At 45.4% G+C, this 20,408-nt stretch overlaps 2 protein-coding genes across 2 annotated transcripts; both read right to left on the reverse strand.

The window, feature by feature from the left end:
- Window positions 1-4,420: 4,420 nt before the first annotated feature.
- LOC118525698 (olfactory receptor 9Q2-like) lies at window positions 4,421-5,363 on the reverse strand. Its single transcript, XM_036076520.2, is given in 2 exon segments — window positions 4,421-5,102; window positions 5,104-5,363. Coding segments are annotated over 2 exon segments (942 nt in total).
- A 9,667-nt stretch (window positions 5,364-15,030) lies between these two features.
- LOC118525739 (olfactory receptor 9Q2-like) lies at window positions 15,031-15,633 on the reverse strand. The gene has a single exon (XM_036076607.2). The coding sequence runs from the start codon at window positions 15,631-15,633 to the stop codon at window positions 15,031-15,033; it is 603 nt and encodes a 200-aa protein (XP_035932500.2).
- Window positions 15,634-20,408: the final 4,775 nt, after the last annotated feature.

A 20,408-nucleotide genomic window follows, 5' to 3' on the forward strand; every position in this document is an offset into this window, starting at 1 on the left:
GTCTGCTTCTCCCTCTGACCCTCCCCCCTCTCATGCTCTCTCTCTCTATCTCATTCTCGCTCAAATAAATAAATAAAATCTTTAAAAAAAAAAAAAAGAAAATAGGACAGCGCCCTTGCTTTCCTGGCTTCTCCTTCACACAGAAGGAGACAGACAAAGAATGTATGAATAAATAAAAAATGGCCGTAATCTGAGCTCTCAAGAAGGCCTGTGATAAGAAATGGAGAGGCGTCAGAGGATATGGTGACGCGGCATGGACTAGCTATTCGAGGTGGAGAGGTGCAGGAGTCTCAGAAGGCCTTTCTTGGATATTTGAGCAGAGAACTGACTAAGAGAGTGAGCCATGAGAAGATCTGGGTAAACACAGTCCAGGAAAAGGGAAGAACAGGTGAAAGACGTCTCTGCAGGAACAGGGGGGCGCCCTCACGGAGCAGTGAGCCAGGGCGGGGGGGACTACGGAGAACGAGGGAAGTAAATATAGTCCTCTTGGTAGCTCGGGACCCAACCTGGCTGAATCTTTCTGCCCATGGCGAAGACTTTGAATTTTATTTAAATACTCTCAGTGTTTGAACCATGGAACTGGGTGAAACTGCCGAGGGGTGACTAGAGAGAGAGAGAAAGACCTATGACCAAGCCCTGCATGACTCGAACATTTAGAAGTAAGGACCCAGCACAGAAGTCAAGGAGCTGGAGCAGGGACATAGGAAACCAGAATAAAGTACTGTCAGGAAGACCGAGGAAGAAAGTGAAAATTCTTCCAAGAAAAAAGAGGGATCAGCTGTTTCAAATACCACAGGAGCCAAACATCAGCCCTTCGATCTTCCTTTGTGATCTGCTCTCATCACCCCGGGGCAAACATCATCCCCAGCAACCTCTCCACCAGTCCTGCATCCTTAGAGCCCGATCCGCATGGAAACTGCCTCCGGCAGAACATGTTTCCCGGAAGATGAAAACATCTCAGATTTCTTCTTTGCTCCATTTTCCTTCCATTGCTTATGCTCTCTCTAATCTCCTTTTAATAGAGGAACTTTGATGACTCAGAAATACTCTCTCCTTTTAAAACCAGCATAAGGCTTTAGGCAATACCATCTGTGATCTTTTTAACCAACCAAGAATGTGCAGGAACATCTTCTGCCTTTTTTTTTTTTTTCTTATAATAAAAGCAATACTATACTGTAACCAAGTACAGTTTATCCTAAAAATACAAGAACTGTCTAACCTTCCAAAAGCAATCAATATAATCTACCCTATTAATAAGCACAAAATAAAACTGTATGATCATCCTAATGGATACAGAAAAATCTGACAAAATAAAAAATCCATTCCTGATTTAAAAAAAAGAAACAACTCTCAACAAACTAGGAATCAAAGGGAACTCCCTTAAACTGATAAAGGGCATCTGTGAAAAACCTACAGAGTGACTGGTGAAAGACTGACACATTTCTGCTATGATCAAGAGCAGGGGGGCACCTGGGTGGCTCAGTTGGTTAAGCGTCTGCCTTTGGCTCAGGTCATGATCCCGGGGTCTTGGGACCAAGTCCCTCATCGGGTTCCCTGCTCCCTCTGCCTGCTTCTCCCCCTGCTCATGTGCACTCTCTCTCTCTCTCAAAAATAAATAAACCATCTTTAAAAAAAAAAAAAAACAGGACAGGAACATACAATCTCATTACTTCTATTCAACATTGTATTGGAAAGGAAGTGAGGCAGGCAGAGAAAGACAAATACCATAGGATCTCACTTGTATGTGGAATCTAAAAAAACCAAACTCACAGGAACAGAGGTCAGATTTGACAGATGATAGATAGATAGATAGATGATAGATGGATAGATGATAGATAGATAAAACAAAATAATTAAATCTATATTAAATGTTACTAAACGATAAGAAATAACAATGAATCAGTGTTTGGAAAGGAATCTTGACTTCTTAGGCAATCACTGAAGATTGAAAAGGAAAACATGAAGGCAAGGTTGGTGACTGCTTGGAGACACCGTACTGATGAACTACTTACTGGAGGAAGCAACAGAAATCCAGACGCTTCTGAAATGATTTGCATCCGAGAATTGGAGCCTGGGAGGGAAAGAAGGGAGGATGCCCAAGGGGGATGTGATTTGCGAGCATACCCTTTGGAGTGAGAGAGACTTGGGATCAGGTACTCCCTTGTCGGCCACTCTCTTGCTGCAGAATTTGAACAAGTTCTATCACCTGTTTGGGTTTTATATCTTCCTTTTGCTTGATGAGATCAATCAGAATGACTTTCCATTCAACTTGATAGGACTAAAGTAAATCATTCACATAAAGCTTTTAGCATCATGCCTAGCATTAATTTAAGTGTGTATTTAAGTGTATGTGCCTTTAAGAGGCAAGTTAAAAAATTTTAGTGAACTCCACTTCTGGAGTTGTCTGAACCCAAGGCTAATCTCAGCCCAGGAGAGACTGTTCCAGATCGCGCTGAAATGAAGAGGCCCGCAGATGCCCACTGGGCTGTGAACCCTGGGACAATCACCGTAATCACACTAATTAATGTTTATAGAACTTCACCCAGCACCTTCCCATTGCCTCATATACTGAGTTGCAGTGAGAATAACCGTGATACACATAAAACCTGGCCCAGAGTAAACGCTCGGTAAGTTTTGTTTAACAGTTGCGAAAGCCAACTGACAGGCCCTCACTAATCCGAAGCCATAGGCTAAGAAGTGAAAGCCCGGATGCTTTGGTGCCAAACCCTGAGCTCTTCTGCAACACGATGCTTCTGTTCCTTGCCACAGAAGCTGATGTGTCAGAGGAACATTTGCATGGCAGTTAATATTTGAAAAACGGCCCCCAAGATGCACTCTGTGGAGTTGCTTTACCCCATTCTAAGTGATTTGTGAAAAAACACGAACAAAGACTGATGTGTAAACTCAAATCTCTTGGCTCCCAGGGGAATTCCCGCCCCCCCATATCTTTTCCTAAACATGCCCACCCAACTCTTTTCTAAAAGTTTTGTCCTAGGGCGCCTGGGTGGCTCAGTCATTAAGCGTCTGCCTTCGGCTCAGGTCATGATCTCAGGGTCCTGGGATCGAGCCCCGCATCGAGCCCCGCATCGGGCTCCCCGCTCCGAGGGAAGCCTGCTTCTCCCTCTCCCACTCCCCCTGCTTGTGTTCCCTCTCTCGCTGTGTCTTTCTCTGTCAAATAAATAAAATCTTTAAAAAAATAAAAGTTTTGTCCTATCGGTCCTTACAATGGAAATTCCTAAAGCTCAGAAGCTGCCGTTTATTTAACCTACACACCTCATTTGCTCACACACAATTACTGGTGCGCACACACATATACACACACAGACTCCTGTTGTCACATCACTCAATACTAGCACATCAGGGCTATAAAATAAATGGGACAACTGCCTGCGACCTCTACAGATTGGACTTTTATCTTTTCTTCTCCAGATAAAAGGAAAAATAAATGTGCAACAACAATAAATTCCAGATTGAGTGACTGAATAGAATGGGCAAGAGATCATAGCAGCAGACCGTGTGTATGGCAATTAAGAGCTCAGGCTCCACTGGGGTGGAAGCCCCACTCGACCACTTACTTGCTGCCCTTGGGAAAATTGCTCAGCCTCTCTGAATCTCTGGTGCTTCATCTCCCTACAAAGCAGGGGTAATCCTGGAACACGCCTCCCCGTGTTGTGGTGAGAGATAAATCAGATCGTTCCTATAGCACACATCACAATTCCTGGAAGTTGATAACTGTCTGATGAATGTTAGTTACTGTCTATAATTTATTATTATTATTAGCCAAAAACCACAGAAACAGTAAGAAGGAAACAATGAAAGAATAAATGACGGGATTTGGAAAATCCCTTTGGATCAAAACAGTAGTGGCATTTGTAGATAACTTTTGGATTTTCCAAATATTTTTACTTCACCCATCAAGTATTTGTTGTGCGAGGCAATGTACAGCATTCAACAGATATTAGCAAATAAGACAGACATGGTCCCTGCTCATTCATGCATTGGATCCTCAAAAATCTAGTCCTATAAATAGGTAAACCAACTTGGCAGATAAAAAAACAAACAAACAAAAAAAAAAACTGAGGACTGAGGAAGTTGGAACATAAGGTAGACCCTGGAACCTGAGATTAATGTATTAATTCAACAAACACTTAATTGGGTGCTGGGCTAGGCACTGAATACACAGAAATGACTCTCACAGATAAGAATGCTTTGTCTCATGTAGTTTACTTTCTAGTTGTGAGATTTAGAACATCAGATGGTGACAAGTATTACACAGAATAATAAATCAGAAAGTGGAGGTGGGAAGTTCGGGTGCAATTTTAAGTAGGTTGCCTGGGAAAGTCTCCCCAAGTAGGTGATATCTGAGGATACACAGAGAGGACGGAGACACTAAGGAAAGACGTATTTGGTAAAAGTCCATCTAGGGCCTTCCAGAAGACTTTGACCTGTGCAGGGTTTTCATAAGCGCCTCCTTTACTTCCTTATTCCTCAGGCTATAGATGAAGGGGTTCAGCATGGGGGTCACCACCACGTAGAGCACGGACACCACTCGGTCTTCCTCCAAGGACTGGCCGGAGTTATCTCTGAGGTACATGAAGATGAGGGTGCCGAAGAAGAGGGACACAGCTGTGAAGTGGGAGGCGCACGTGGAGAAGGTCTTGGCCCGGCCCCCTGCGGAGCGGATCTGCAGGATGGCCCTGATGATAAACAGGTAGGACACCAAGATCGCCACCATGCAGGCAGGGATGACGAAGATGGCAAACACAATGATGACCACCTCCTGGGTGTAGCTGTCCCCACAGGTCAGCTTTAACAGAGGGGGGAGGTCACAGAAAATAAAGTCGATCTCACTGTCCCCACAGAAGGAGAGGGTGAAGGCTGTGACCGTGCGAACAAAGGCGCTGGAGAGACCAGCGCCGTAAGCCCCGGCCACCAAGCCCCAGCGGGCCTTCTCGGTCACGATGGTGACATAGAGCAGGGGCCGGCACACGGCCACGTAGCGGTCATAGGCCATGAGGGCCAGGAGGTAGCAGTCGATGGAGCCGAAGAAGGTGCAGAGGAAGAACTGCGCGGCGCAGCGGGTGCAGGACAGCGCGGCCCCGCTCCAGCAGCATGACCAGCAGTTGCAGCACGGCGGCCGACGAGTAGCACATGTCCACGAAGGAGAGGTGGCCGAGGAAGAAGTACATCGGGGTGTGCAGCCGGCCATCCACGCGGATCAGGAGGACCATTCCCGCGTTCCCCAGCAAAGTGAGGAGATAGAAGCTCAAAAACACCAGGAAGAGAGGAAGCCCCCACTCGGGATGCTCGCTGAACGCAGTGAGGAAGAACTCGGTCACTACGGTGCCATTCCTCCCGGCCATGCGTCCGGCTCGTCGCCGGCGCGCGCTGCCAGGAGCCCGGTGCGGGGGTCCTGAAGACAAGTGCAAGTCGTTTCAAGTAAGAAAGCTTTAACTAGGGTGTCTGAGGGGAGGCACAGGACTTGAACAAATATTGCAGGCTAAGTGGAAATGGACAAATGCAGAGCTCACTGTAAGATCAGATAAAAGGTGGGGCACCTGGTGGCTCCGTGGGTTAGGCATTCAGCTCTCGATTTCAGCTCAAGTCATGATCTCAGCTGCAGGAGATGAGCCCGGCACCCTCTCTGCACTGGGGGGTGGAGTCTGCTCTAGATTCTCTAGCGCCCTCTGCCCCTCCCCCACCTCTCTTAAAAAAAAAAAGATAAAAAGTGATGAATGCGTCTATTATACTAAGAATGGACAGCAAGTGATTCTCTGACTTACAAATCAGCTGTTATATTTGCATCTCTGTCCCCAATTAGCTGTTTGATCTTACACAAGGCACTTAACCTCTCTGAAGCTCAATTTCCTCTTCTGCCAGAGGGGCATCATAATATCTGCCCTACTTACCAGATAAGGCTAATGCATAGATTAAAACAGATGCAAAAGTGCATTAGAAAGCTAAAAACACTCCATGCATATACGGTGGCTATTTAAAATTTTAAATCAGGGGCGCCTGGGTGGCTCAGTCGTTAAGCGTCTGCCTTTGGCTCAGGTCGTGATACCAGGGTCCTGGGATCGAGCCCCACATCAGGCTCCCTGCACCGCGGGGAAGCCTGCTTCTCCCTCTCCTACTCCCCCTGCTTGTGTTCCCTCTCTTGCTTTGTCTCTCTCTGTCAAATAAATAAATAAAATCTTTAAAAAAAAATAAATAAAATTTTAAATCAATGTTTTAAGGAAGGAAAATTTATATTCTACGAACAAAGGAGCATGAACCAAAAAAAAAAAAAAAAAGCCCATTAGCAATCAGCAATAGGCTCTGCTTGTAGGAATATTTTTATTCTCAATCTAAAAACAGGCACGTTTAACAAATAGCAATTATCCTAATTAGAGTTGGCTGGCTTATTAAGGGTTTTTCGTTTGTTGTTTTTTGTAAGTACTAGCAATAACCTTGGAATCAAAACAACAATCATAAGCTCCTTTCAGCACCTAACAAAACTCAATAAGCACTGTTTGGTTGTTCTCATTGTCTTGGAAAACAGCAGTAGTTTAATAATAGACAGCATCCAAATTTGAAAGCAGAAATATTTCGGCAGTCTGGTGTCTTAAGTGCTGTTGGAGGAATCTTGGCTAATGGATTTGGAGACCTTATTGGGTTCTAAAACAGGGATGTAAAGGAGAACTTTGATTCCATTTGATTACCTGATGCACCAGCAGCCAGGCCAATATCCAGCAGACCCATTAGGGAAAATAACAAAGAAAAGAAATTAGATCTGGAAGCCAGGGGCTGGGCACGGACCACCCTCACCTGAATCTCTCTTTGCTAGTGCCTTCCTCCTTCGTGTAGTGTTTCCTCTGCTGGCAACCTGCCGATCCAGAGGAGACCTGTGTTCTAGTTCGCCCATGAAAGATGTGTGACCCTAGGCAAGTCCCTTTTCCTCTCTGGACTTCAATTACCTTGTCTTTGTTCCCTTTCAATAAACAACAATACAGCATGAGTCCATAATCATCACAACCTGGGTGAGGTGAGGTGGCTTCCAGACATAGAGGTCCCTCTCTTTCTTCTCACCTTTGACAAAATAATAAATCCCTGACTCTAGAGCTTCCTGGGACTCTGTCAGACTCAGACAGCATAGCAGGGCTAGGGGACCAGCCTGAGCTTCGGATCCAGCACTAGACCTTGCTGGTGGGGATTCCTATATTCACCGCCCCAGCATCATGCCTGAATTGGTCCCTGAGGGGAGCCTCCAGGGAGAGGCAATTTATCTTCATGTGACTTCTAACAAGGTGTCTAATATCTTTGAGGATTTCTTTCTAATTTCCAGCTCCAAAAGCTCCATCTCACATCCTGCTGTCTCTCAACAGCAGCTGATGGGGCTGGCTCCTGGTCTTGCCTCATTCCTGCCTTGTGCCAAAAGGAATGTGCTTTTTTTGAAGGTTTCCTGTATCTCAGTTGGGAATTTTGTCAAGGGTTTTGCCCACTGCCACTCTAGCCAGCTCTGACCTGATCCCAAAAGGAGACTGTTTGGTAAGCACAAGCTTTTGCTCCCCATCGCCAAGATACACTGGAATTGCTGGCTCCGATAGTTCACCGTTTGGCAGAAACAGAATTGTGCAAATGGGGTCATGAGACAAATTGCCAGAGAGGCAGGTGTGCATGAGTTCTGAACAGACTTCTACCAGGCAAACTGAGCAAATTCTTTATGGTGATCGATCCCTCCTCCAGAGAACTAGTTCTCAAACTGGTTCTCCTGATGCATAAGAATTGCCCAGGGAATTTATTTAAAACATGAATACTATCATCCCACCTCCAGAAAATCTGATACACTGTCTCTGCCGTGGGGCACAGACGTCTACCTTGTTAACAGGCATCCCAGGTGGTTCCAGGGAAGAAAATAGGTTTACTGTTCTCACAAGTTTGAAAATCACTACACACTGTATCTTCCATGTGGGAAATCATATTGCAGAGCAGCGTATTAAATGATCCATGAGTTCCTATAATTATGAAACCTTGCCAACGAGGGGCGCTGGGGTGGCTCATTCGGTTAAGCGTTGGACTCTTGGTTTTGGCTCAGGTCATGGTCTTGTGGGTCATGGGATTGGCACAGCGTTGGGCTCTGTGCTCCGCGGGGAGTCTGCTTGTCCCCCTCCCTCTGCCCCTCCCCCTGTGCTCACACATGCATTCTCTTTCTCTCTGAAATGAATAAATAAATCTTAAAAAAAAAAAAAAGAAAAGAAACCTTGCGAACATTCTTAACCCACCATTTCCCAAAAATATTTGACCACGGAACCTCTTTTTCACTGAGAGCAGATTAGCATCCTGCAGAATTCGAGTTCCCAGGGATGGATGCGCCTTAGGCAGCACACCTCTGTAAAAAAGCTCAGCAGTTGACCAAATGCCAAACAGCAACGCCATAATCATTCCAAGAAAAGTCATCTCCTGATGACTCATCATCTTGAAATCTGGCTCCTTTAAGTCTCTGAAGACTGGCTGCCCCAAGAGCAATGGCTCCTACTGTGAAAGGCATTGGAAGGGGGTCAGGTGGGGGGAAAAGCATCCTTCCAGACAGATCCCTCGGGAGCTTTTTAAGAAAGACTTCTCCTTCAGATCTGAAGAGGGTCAGTGGCTGAGCTCCTACAGTTCTGCTTCAGAAATAACAGTGACTCCACCTCACTATTTCCCCAGGAGAAATAGGCTGCCGAGACCATCAGAACCCTACTTTCAGGAAGCTATGGTAGAATTTTAAACCACCATCAGATAATTAGTAAGATAATTCAGTCATATGAGGCCAGCCCCAGAAAGAAAGCAGAATGGACCTCAAAGAGTATAGACCAAAATCTCACATTTGTCAATATTGGGGTCTATACAATACAGTAAAGGAAGATTAGAGGTCTGTTGCTGAGAACTGCAGATCTGACCAACTTTGTCTCCCAGTTTAGAGATTCAGGGCTTGGTGGCAGCTGAGCCAAAATGTGAAAGGGAAATCCAATAAAATAATAATAGCAAAGACCACGTAAGCGGCTTACCAAATGCCAGTTGACTCTTCTAAAATGATAGAAGAAGATGATGATGATAGATAGGTAGGTAGGTAGATAGACAGATAGATAATAGATAGATAGATGTATTAGCTAATTAAATCAATGCAACAACCCTGTGAGTTAGGTACTGTTATTATCCCAATTTTAAGGGGGTAAAAACATGTGGGACAGACAGTTGAAGTGGATCACCAATAGTGCCAAAGTGAGGGGCAGAACCAGGGTTTGAACCTAAGCAGTCTGGCTCCAGAATGCACACTCTTAACTCCCATACTTTATTGCAAACCCTCATGAGGATGTCTCTGAACCCCATATTTGCGAATAGTTGGAGGGTTCTTCCTTCTACATCTCTATATTCTTTTTAACCTTTTAGGAAGAAGGGACCGGACTTAGAGATGGGACCTACATTGCAGAGTGAGCAGATTATGGTAGAAAATTCTTGGAGTACTTGGCAGTTGCTCCTTCTAAGAAGTATTACTCACAACCATGGAGAAAGGATGGACTCAGCATCGCCCTCCTCCCCATATGGCCTCACCCATCTAAGGGCACATGATTGGATGAGGAGAAAACTCGACCTGAGCTGACTGCCAGGGGTAATCAGTCTCTTTTCTTGACCTACTTTAAGTGGGCAGGTTTGGATGTAAGGAGGACATAGCCTCAGTTCTCACCCTGGGATCCATCTCTACTATCTTCCCCCATCCATACTTGGGTGGATCTCATGCCAATAATTCAAGGTTGAGGACTGCCTAGGGCCCATAAATTTGCTTTGGAAGCACTTTTCCTGATGTTACAGTTCATCATTGGTTTACATATGGTGGAACTGCTGGATTTTTAGAGGATCCCATAAAACACTAGAACTACAGGGGACATTAGAATTCAAATGACCTGGGCTTTCCAATTCATAGGCAAATAGACTGCGGTCCCCAAACAAGAAGACAGTCAGTGTTGGATCAGTTCATTTGATTCCCAATCCACAACTTTTTAAGACCAAACCGGTTAACTGGCACCTTACCCAGTGGCCCCTTACTTCCCCCAAATACAGAGGAGGCCCCAAATAAAGATGACCAGATAATCAAGTGAGTTCTTCTTGATTCAGTTCTAGTTCTTCAAAATGCATTATCTGCCCTTCCTATCCCCCTGAGACAAGCTTCTTCCACTGCTTCCTTGATAAGCTGTCTGGAAGTTTTCTTAGAGCTTCTATATCTGAACTTCCCAAAATGATGGAGCCAGAAGAACATTAGGGATCCAGTCCAGCTCCTCATAAATGTGGAGAATAAGCTCCTAAAAGGGGAATTCTTAGTCATTCTGGGCTTCTTGATGAGGCCTTTCTTCTTTGCAAGCAACAAAAGCCCAGCACCTAATATGGCTGGAACACACAGAAGAATTCACTGCAAGACTCTCAAAACCTTGGGAGGTGCAGGGAAGGGTGCAGCTAGACATTAGGGGACAACTGGGACCAGTAACTCTAGTGACATCAGGAATTTCTCTATTGTCCATAACTGTCTTTGACTTTCAGCTTTAGTTTTTTCCAAACCAACTTCTTCCACAAAGTAGAAAAAAATGGACACTGGTTTTGTCCACACCTCACATGCCCCAGCTTTCCTACCACAAAAAAAAAAAAAGATGAAAATCACTTTTTCTGCTGCCGAGTTAAAAAAAAAAAAATCCCAAGGAAGGCCTCGGATGTCATATGGCCAAGGGACAAGGTACCAGAATTGGCCTAACATTGGTCAGGAGCCTGCCTCAGGGTCAGTCAGCCCAGAAAGATGGGCTCAATGGGGAAGGGAAGTGCTCATGTGAACTCATGGTCAGATTCCCACATGAGAGGGGATGCTGGTCTGGACACACAAAAGAATAGATTTTCACCACGCTAAGATAAGGAGAATCCAAGAAATTCCTGCTGCACCTGTGCTTCAGGGAACTCACAGAGGTGGCGGCTAAGCAGCGACTCAGGGAAGCAAGAGGCGGCAGAGCCGGAAGCAGGTGTGTCGCTGGTGCTTACACAGTTCATGTTTGCCTCCTACCGACAGATCTAACTGCCATCAACAGGGCATTGGAAAGACAACCGCTGTTTGGTGAGGTCTTTAAGCTTTATGCCTGACCACCTAAGGCCCATGCAAAGCGTGCGGAGTTCATCTTCCTTGACTTGAGCGCCCATTCCCATACTTCTCCGTTACCTAGACTCGGGTGCTCCCTCATCCTAACCCATGCTCAGAAAGGGCTCCCTTCTGAACAGAGTGGCTGGTGATGCATCATGTGGGTCCTCTCTTCAAATAAGTTATACTTTAACAGAATTAAAGCCCAGATACACAGAATGTCAGAACACAAGGGGACTCTTAGAATTCTTATGTTCCATTCTCTCCCTAATTTTTCAGGTGGAGAAATCGAGGTACAGAATTGGGAATTTCCTCACGGAAGGACCCAGACCTGGTTAGTGGCAGGCGTTACACGGCATTCTTTGTATCAGCCTAGGGTCCCCAGAAAAGAAAGCCACACGAACTGATTTCAAGTAAAGGAACTGAAAACAAAGCAAGGGGATTAAGAGGGAATCAGGCCCCTTCTTGATACCTTGCAAATCATGCCTTATTGCTCATGTCTACTGCAATCAACGAAAGGTAATATCTGTTAACTCGAACTGCCCCTGGAAGGGCATGGCTTTTCTTCCTCCACCTCCTGGACCAAGCAGTGTGGTCCCCAGGACCCTTCTTCCAGGTCTGGGGCAAAAAAGGCTGGGAGAGTCTCCTGAAGCCACCAGAGAGGCCATGATACCAATAAGTCCCTTCTTTGGCAGCTCCTGGAGGACCTGGCTTACGGTAGTAGAGCTCTCCTTGGAGGATGATACCATGTTCTGACAGGCACTTGAGAAGGATGAGGGGAGGCATCCAGCTGAGCTCCAGGCAGGAGACAAGAGGGTGTGAGTAGGGTGTTATACTCACTATCCCCTTATTGAGCTGGATAGCCAAGGTCATCTCTCCAGAAGACCTTTTTTATTCTACTTTTAGATATTACTGCCACATTCATAACCTTCCCACAGATGGTGTTTTCTGGTCTGAATAGCCTAGTATGCCCTATGCATGTTTTTGAATGACTAATCATCAAGTATATATTTTCTATTAAAACAGGACCTTTAAAATTAAAATAACTCAACAAGAAGAATCAGTTTGCTTTATTTGAATGACTTCAATACAAGATATAGGAAGATGTAAAGAAATACTAACACCTATTTACAACCAGGTAACATTCATAGTATCAACTGTTCTTTAAAAATACCTCATTCGGGGGCACCTGGGTGGCTCAGTTAAGTGTCCGACTCTTAATCTCAGCTCAGGTCTTGATCTCAGGGTCGTGAGTTCAAGTCCCACGCTGGGCTCCATGCTGGGAGGGGAGCTTACTTTAAAAAAATAAATAAATAAAACAAAAATACTTAATTTAATCCTGTCTGCCCTTCCATACATAAGGGGATACCTCAGGAAATTTTTCTTAACCTTCCCTGAGCTCTGTCTATAGAGTAAAAGGTATATGGCATCCCTTATACAAGACAGGATTTGCAGCCACTAGTTTCTACAGACAAGTTCAGTTGGCCCCTTCTTCTCGAACAACTGCCTTTCACTGGCCACTTGGAATTCCACCAGGAGGAGCATTCAATCATCTCCTGAGACCTGGCAGCTCATTCTCTTAGCAGTTCCTTTCAATTCATGGTGTGCTCCCTGCCTTCCAGAAGATTCCAAGAGAGCAGATAGCTGTTTGGTGGGCTGCTCTTACTCATACAGATCCAGTGATGTCTCTTCAATCAGGAGGGAACTTCACATAACCAATCTGAGCTTTCTGAGTCCTTCCTTAACTTTTGCCACCAGCTGTAACAGTTGACACGGGAGCTATCTATTAACCATCCCTCTTGCGGAGCTATGGATTTTCAACCTGGGCTTTCATAACCAGACACACCACCATTAAATGGATCAAGTATTTCTTACGATGGTTATGACATATATTTTAAATCATCCTGTCCTCTAGAAATACACGTAATGTCTTTGAAGATTGTAATGTGTTTTATTTTACTGCGGGTGATCTTAAATTGAGTATCCTTTGTACCCGTTCACTCTGAATCTTCAACCTTTCATTTAGCTGCTTCTTCCAATTTAAAATCCTGTTACTGGTATTCTCTGCTTTTCGAAAGTTTGAGTTGCCCCACTTTGCTTTTACGAAAGACCTGTATTAGCACCTGTTTCGGCTAACTGAAAGAAATCCAAAGAGGGTTTTCACTTTTACAAAAAATGACAAAAGATGAAAATAACATTCAACATGCACCCCAAACAGTGAGAGGGGCCCCGCTAAGCTCCCTCCCCCAGAACTACACTCAGATGCTCAGCATCAAGCCACCATCTCTCTGAACTGTGTCTGCAAGCATCTGTGCTTTATCTCGATTTATTTTGTGCATCCCTTAGCAAGATGTGTCCTAAGGTGTCAGAAAAGCCTAAGAGAGGTTATTTTGGGAATTTGGGAATGCCCAAAGAAATTTCCATATAAACTAATGGTAATTGCTTCTTTGCTTTATGCCATTTGGGCTTAAGAATGTTTTCATAGGCGGGCTCTACTTTCAGATAGCGGGGCAAAGCTGTACTGGAATTCCAAGTGTGACATGACATTTTTGGCTGGCTGAGTGTGGAGTCATCCTTCATTTGCAAGATACTGTCACCTCCCTTTTCTCTCCCGTGATGGTTTACATCAATCATCGTGTTTTTTGGTAATCCAAGGGACAGGAAGAAAAGGAGTTTGACTTCCAGGAATAAGGATCAACATAAAAACAGACAATGAGATGTGGGTGGCCTGTTCCCTTCTAGTGCCTTGCGTTTGAGCACCTATAAGTCCGAGAAGAGAAGATCAAGAACCAGTGGACTCTGGAAGGTTTCAGACACAGGTTGAGCTATTATAGACACAGGGACCTGGTACAGAAGAACCTTCTTGCTTACCTGTGCATGGAATGCAGAAACGCTCTGCCTCCGAGGTCAAAAACTCTAAAAACATAGAATCGACATCAATGATACAGACACTGCAGAAACTCTCATGGGCAGTAGGAATGGTATAAATGCACAAAGTGGATTCTCCGCAAATAACATGACACGTTGGGGCTGGAACAGGTGGGGAAGAAGGAAGAACAGGGTGTATTTCCAGTGGTGATAGGAATTGACAGGCATGTTTTCTTGGGCATTTTTCAGTGATTCCTGTAGGCACCCCCTATGAGCTACTGCAAGAGTCTGAAGAATACTTTGAGCAGCGTCAGCTTTATTAACTGGACCATCGAATTACTACCTTAATCATTAAACATAAATGTAGTCTAAATGTTGAATCCTGATTGATGACATAATTCTGAAGTGTCTAGGAGTGAAGAGTCCTAATACTGATGTCAGCAACTCACTTTAAAGGGCATCAGAAAGTAAGGTGGACTGAAGGGCGAATTGACGGATGGGTAAAAGGATAGATTATAAATATGTGATGAAGCGAATAGAACAAAATATTGGCAATAGCAGAATCTAAGTACTGGGTATAATTCACTATACATTATTTTCAACATTTCTATATGATAGAGATCTCTCATAGAAAAGTTTGTAACAACGGTCATCTTATTTTATAGTCACAGAACTGTGATGTGTGACACATCTGGATTTCACAGGATTTAACCACACATCCTTTTGTCATTTGGCCTGAGAGTTGGAGCTCTTCCCCCAATCTCTTTGCAGGTGGCCTCTTCCTTTTCTTTTTTCTTTCTCGGGAATTAAAAGTTCTGGTTCCTTTTTATACCTTGTACCATTCCTTTAAACATTGAGCATGCCGTGAATAATGAGTGTCCAGAAGGCTGGCCCTGGGGAAGAGCTGATTCTTAGGATTTTCCAACCTGGAAATAATGGTCAGCACAACTCGGCTCTTTCAAGAACTTTCCTCAGGGCCTCCTTCACTTCCTTGTTCCTCAAGCTATAGATAAGAGGGTTCAACATGGGGATCACTGTTGTGTAGAACACAGACACCACCGATCCTCCTGTGAGGAGTGACCAGAGTTATCTCTGAGGTACATGAAGATGAGGGTGCCGAAGAAGAGGGACACAGCCATGAGGTGGGAGGCGCACGTGGAGAAGTTCTTGGCCCGGCCTCCAGCTGAGGGGATCCTCACGATGGCCACGACGATAAACAGGTAGGACACCAAGATCGCCACCATGCAGGTAGGCATGACGAAGATGGCAAACACAATGATGACCACCTCCTGGGTGTAGCTGTCCCCACAGGTCAGCTTCAACAGAGGGGGGAGGTCACAGAAAATAAAGTTGATCTCATTGTCCCCACAGAAGGAGAGGGTGAAGGCCAGCAGCTGCGGCACGACAGCCGATGAGTAGCACATGTCCACGAAGGAGAGGTGGCCGAGGAAGAAGTACATCGGGGTGTGCAGCCGGCCATCCACGCGGATCAGCGTACTCATGCCCAAGTTCCCCAACAAGGTGATGAGACAGATGAACAGAAACAGGAGGAAGAGAGGAAGTGCCCGTTCATTACAGTCGGTGAAGGCAATAAGGAGGAATTCACTCACCAGGGTGACGTTCTTCTCTGCCATGAGGTGCCTCACAGGGCTAGGATGAAAAGCCAGGTCGGAAGCTATAAATAGGACTGACCTGTATGTCTAGTTTATGTTTATTGGACCAGTACTCTGGACGAAATATGCCGCCTGCTGTGTGGGACTTCCAAGATGACTGGTCTTAGCTCCTACCTTCAAGGGAGCTCTGAGAGATAGAAGCATCATATATGTCAAGAAAGCCATACAGGTGGACATTTCCGAATAGAATTGCACATTCTCCTTAGTCAGCTGTGGGAGCCCCTGTGAGCCAAATGACCATTCTTAACCAAAATTTCCCTGTCACTCCAATAGGGGTTGATACATGGGGTCCTGTCTACCATGCGATATCCATCTCAGGACTCTGTCCCTTTTTCTCCAAGACCACCGCTCCTCCCTAATTTCAAACACTCGTCATCTCTTGCCTGGATCAAAACCACAGCGGTGTAACTAAGAGCTCTCCCTGCCTTCAGACACACCTCTTGCCAATTCTTGCTCTTCATTGTGGCCAGAGTAATATTTCTGACTTTAATTTGATCATGCCTTACTCCCCTGTTAAAATCTAGCCATGGAACCCCATCAAGGATAGAATAGGATATTCTGTAGACTCCTCAGCATATCGGGGAAACCCTCTATGGGGTCCCCCTCCCTGCTTCCCCATGCCCCTTGCTTACTTCTCACTCCTCACACCTGCGGCCACACCCCACCCTCTCACACATCTCTCCAGCCACACTGGATTATTTGCAGCTTCTCTAATCCCCATGTTCTCTCTCATCTCTGTGTTTTCCACAGGCCACCGCTTCTGACAAAACACCTTATCTTTCCCATCCCCAGGGTCAGATCGTACCTCTCACGAGAAAAGGCTCTCTTGAGTCTGTCTTCCCCGGTGAGGGTGTGTGCCCCTGGAGCTCAGCACATAGTAAGGGTTTAAGATGTCTTCACAGAATAAATAGAGTTATCAAATAAGATGTGAAGCACCTTGGAAAGGGAAAGGCACTATACAAATTTTCAAGTGATTATTTTCTGAAAATGGTTAAAAGCAAAAAACGTCATTAAAACTAATCAACATTCACAAACATCATAAGCTATGCTCAGGCTTCCCCTTCCATTCTCAACCTAACAAGGTGCTTCCTTAACAGGAAGCCTCTGTCTTAATTAGAGCCTCTTCATTTACCAAAAACACATTTTATAAGAACTGATATTGTCCTTAATAATAGAAGCACATAGACAGAAACTTTTCTAAGTGGGTGGACTCGGGTGGCTCAGTCAGTTAAGGACTCGACTCCTGATTTCGGCTCAGATCATGATCACAGGGTGGTCGGATCGAGCCTGGCTCGGGCTAGTGCTCAGCAGGGAGTCTGCTTCTCTCCCTCTGCCCCTCCCCCTGCTCTCTCTCTCTCAAATAAATAAATACATCTTAAAAAAAAAAAAGACACTATTCTAGGTGATTTCCGTATTAACTCATCTAATCCCACAACCACTTTACAAGGTAGGAACTTTTATTATCCTCATCTTACAGATGAGGAAACAGACAGAAGGAGCTGACATCACATGCCCAAGACCGCACAGCCAGTAAATGGAACTGTCATTGGGAACACCGCTGCACACAGAAGCACTATACATCTTGTTGCCGAATTTCGCGTGCATCACGTTCTCCTCCTCCAGCCCAACGGGACGCGCCCGGATACCTGCACCACAGTCAACTCCTATCTGAAGGCTGATGGGGACTTTTGTGCTGATGGACAGAGTCCTTTGGCAGAGTTGCAGTGCAGCAGGATAAAGAAGATATTTGATCATCTTTAAAGCATTAGATCTTGGCAGCTAGTTAGGCTGATGCACTGGGAGAAATTACAAATAAAAGAAATTGGATCTGGGGATCTAAATTGAGCATGAACCAAGAGAACCGGACCCGTTTTCTCCCCTGAATCCCACTCCACCTTTACCAGAGGCCAGCCCTCTACTCTCTGTGTTCCTAAAAGGTCATTTGTCTTCCATGGCTTGGAGCATCCCCTGGGTGTAGGCGAAAAGACTACCGCTCTGGGCAGCAGGAGGTCATCTGGGTGGTTCCTCCCTCCCATACCTGCTCAGCTCTGATGCTGAGCAAGTGACTTAATCTCTTAGGGCCACAGTGTCCTTCTCCCTCCCCATACACTCCCCCCCCACACACACACACACAAATAGTGAATCAACAAGGGAACAGTAATGTCATAGCTGCCTGAATGTCAGTCCCCGCTGACATTCCCCCATATCATCTTCAACCACCTTGCAAATTCTGGTCTGTCAAGCACTCTCTTCTCTCTGCCCTCAAACTTTCTGTTTCCTTGATCTGGGAAATCTGGTTAAAACGTATACCTCACCCTGGTTTTTGTTCAATTGCAGGCTGGGATAGCAGAGGCTGGAGGGCATCCTCTTCTTATGGGCTCCTGGCTCCAATGTTCCCTCTTCAGGGGAAGACACTAATAGTTGGTATAAGAGCTCTGAAGTCCCCAAACGATGGCAAAAGTGGTCTCTAAGGAAAGGCAATTATTGCTCACGTGGATTTTTAACAAGGCACCTGGTCCCAGTCCCAGCTCCCAAAGCCCTGTGACATGCCCACTGAGCACGGGATAAAAGTCCTGAATCCTGGTTCTGCACAGTGCCCTGAGGAGAGAGATGTCTCTGCTTTAACTTCTGCAGTCAGAACAATGTCAGAAATTATGCCCATTGCCACCCTCGTCAGAGCGGCCAGATCCTGGAAGAAGGGTGCTTTATAAACAGAAGGCTTTGATCTGCATAATCTGGGAGGACAAACGGGGGAACACCTCAACAAGACACACTGTGTCTTCTAAGTTTGCTCCCCCCCTCCCAGGGGTCAAATGTTTCATTAAGTGTCAGTCTCTCTCTCTCTCAAAAGCAAATAAAACCATAAGGAAAACAACAGCCTTGTATGTTACCCAGAGGAGAAATTGGCAAGTTCTTCTCGTTGGCCTGGCCTCTGCCAGCAATCTGCATCTTAGACACTGTAATATTTTTGAAATCCCAACTTCATAAGCATTTTGTTAAGTCACTGAATTCCAGCATGTTTCAGTTCAGAAAAGGAAAAAAGGAAAATCGGAGAGAACAAAATAATTGTTTTCTTTGACAATTAGGAGAACCAAAAGAAAATGACACCACACAGTTCATTAATCCATTACTGTGCTAAGAATTCTAAACAAAGAGCAAGAGATACAAAACGAAACAAACCTCTCCAAAAGAGAAAACACACGCCTGTCCACAGGAATGTGCAATCTCATAGGTAAGATAATTATCCATCCGACAAGGTAAGAGGTACTAACTCTTAATCAAGGTGGTGTACACAAGGTGCCATGGGGATTCAGTGTAGGTCAGGATTACTTATAGGTGGAACAAATCAGGGAGGACTTCCCAGAGGAGGTGACCGTTTGGATAGAGGTGGGGGGGCAGGGATGATGGGCAAAACTCTTCAGGAAAGGGAACCAATGTGAGCAAACTTATAGGAGCAGGACAGCCTGAGACAATGGATGGGACTTTGGCAACAGCACAGGATGGTACCGGGCAGTTCCGGGACTCGGGTGAGGTGAGTGAGGCACTCGCCTCGGATGCAAAAGCTAAGGTGGTGCCAAAAACAGTAAACAAGGTATATATTAATGTAATATTATTACAAAGTCAAAATCAATGCAAAAAATCTACGGGGAACAAAATATCAAGCTTTCTAATAAAGACACCAGTCTCATTGATCTCCTTTGCCTCCATCTCTAATGGCTTAGCACAGCAGTGGGACTAGGGGGTACACCTGACAAGGAAGGGCAAGACCAAGGGGCTTCCAGGGACAGATTTAACATGTGCCTTTTAAGCATCTGGGCATATTTCACTTCTTTCCCCTCTGCCATCCACTTAGGAAAAGACCATGAAGGAAGGTCGACTTAATAAGACCTAATACTTGCAGAGAGGATCCTTAACTATTTCAAAGCCCTCTCTTCATTTCTCCTCACCAGAGCCTGTGGATTGAGACAGATAATTCCTCATTTGTACCCATGAGGAAAAAGGGCAAGAGGAGCCCAAGGTCATTTGTTAATTGGTGAGTGGACTAGAAATTTGGTCTGTCCTGTGCATACTGGTTGCTAACGGACTCTGCCCAGACCACAGCCCCGACTGCCCAAGAGGACATTTTTTTATGACCCTGCACACACGCACTTATCCACCAAAGCTCATTGGGTAAAGAGGTGAGTTCTCTGTGCTATGCTGTATTAACAAATTACCTTAAAATCACAGTGGCTTTACACAGTACGTTTATTTTTTATTTTTTAAAAATATTTTTATTTATTTTTTGACAGAGAGAGAGACAGCGAGAGAGGGAACACAAGCAGGGGGAGTGGGAGAGGGAGAAGCAGTCTTCCCACTGAGCAGGGAGCCTGATGCGGGGCTCGATCCCTGGGCCCTGGGATCATGACCTGAGTTGAAGGCAGACGCTTAACGACTGAGCCACCCAGGCGCCCCTACAGAGTGTGTTTATTTTTGCCCCTTAGAAAATCTAACATGGGTTAGGCAGTTGTCCTCCATCTTACAGCTATGACATTTGAAACAGGTGGCCTTCAAGAATGCTAGTGCAGGGGCGCCTGGGTGGCTCAGTCAATTAAGCATCTGACTCTTGATTTCGGCTCAGGTCATGATCTCAGGGACGTGAGATGGAGCCCTGTGTTGGGCCCTATGCTCAGGGCAGAGTCTGCTTGAGATCCTCTCCCTCTGCCCCTCCCACTCACGCTCTTTCTCTTTAAAAAAAA

This window comes from Halichoerus grypus, chromosome 11 (assembly GCF_964656455.1).
Source record: "Halichoerus grypus chromosome 11, mHalGry1.hap1.1, whole genome shotgun sequence".
NCBI classification, from domain to species: domain Eukaryota; kingdom Metazoa; phylum Chordata; class Mammalia; order Carnivora; family Phocidae; genus Halichoerus; species Halichoerus grypus.

Bases quoted from the DNA above. Each gene is read 5' to 3' on its own strand.
- LOC118525739 (XM_036076607.2), bottom strand. From the start codon at position 15,633: ATGGCAGAGAAGAACGTCACCCTGGTGAGTGAATTCCTCCTTATTGCC.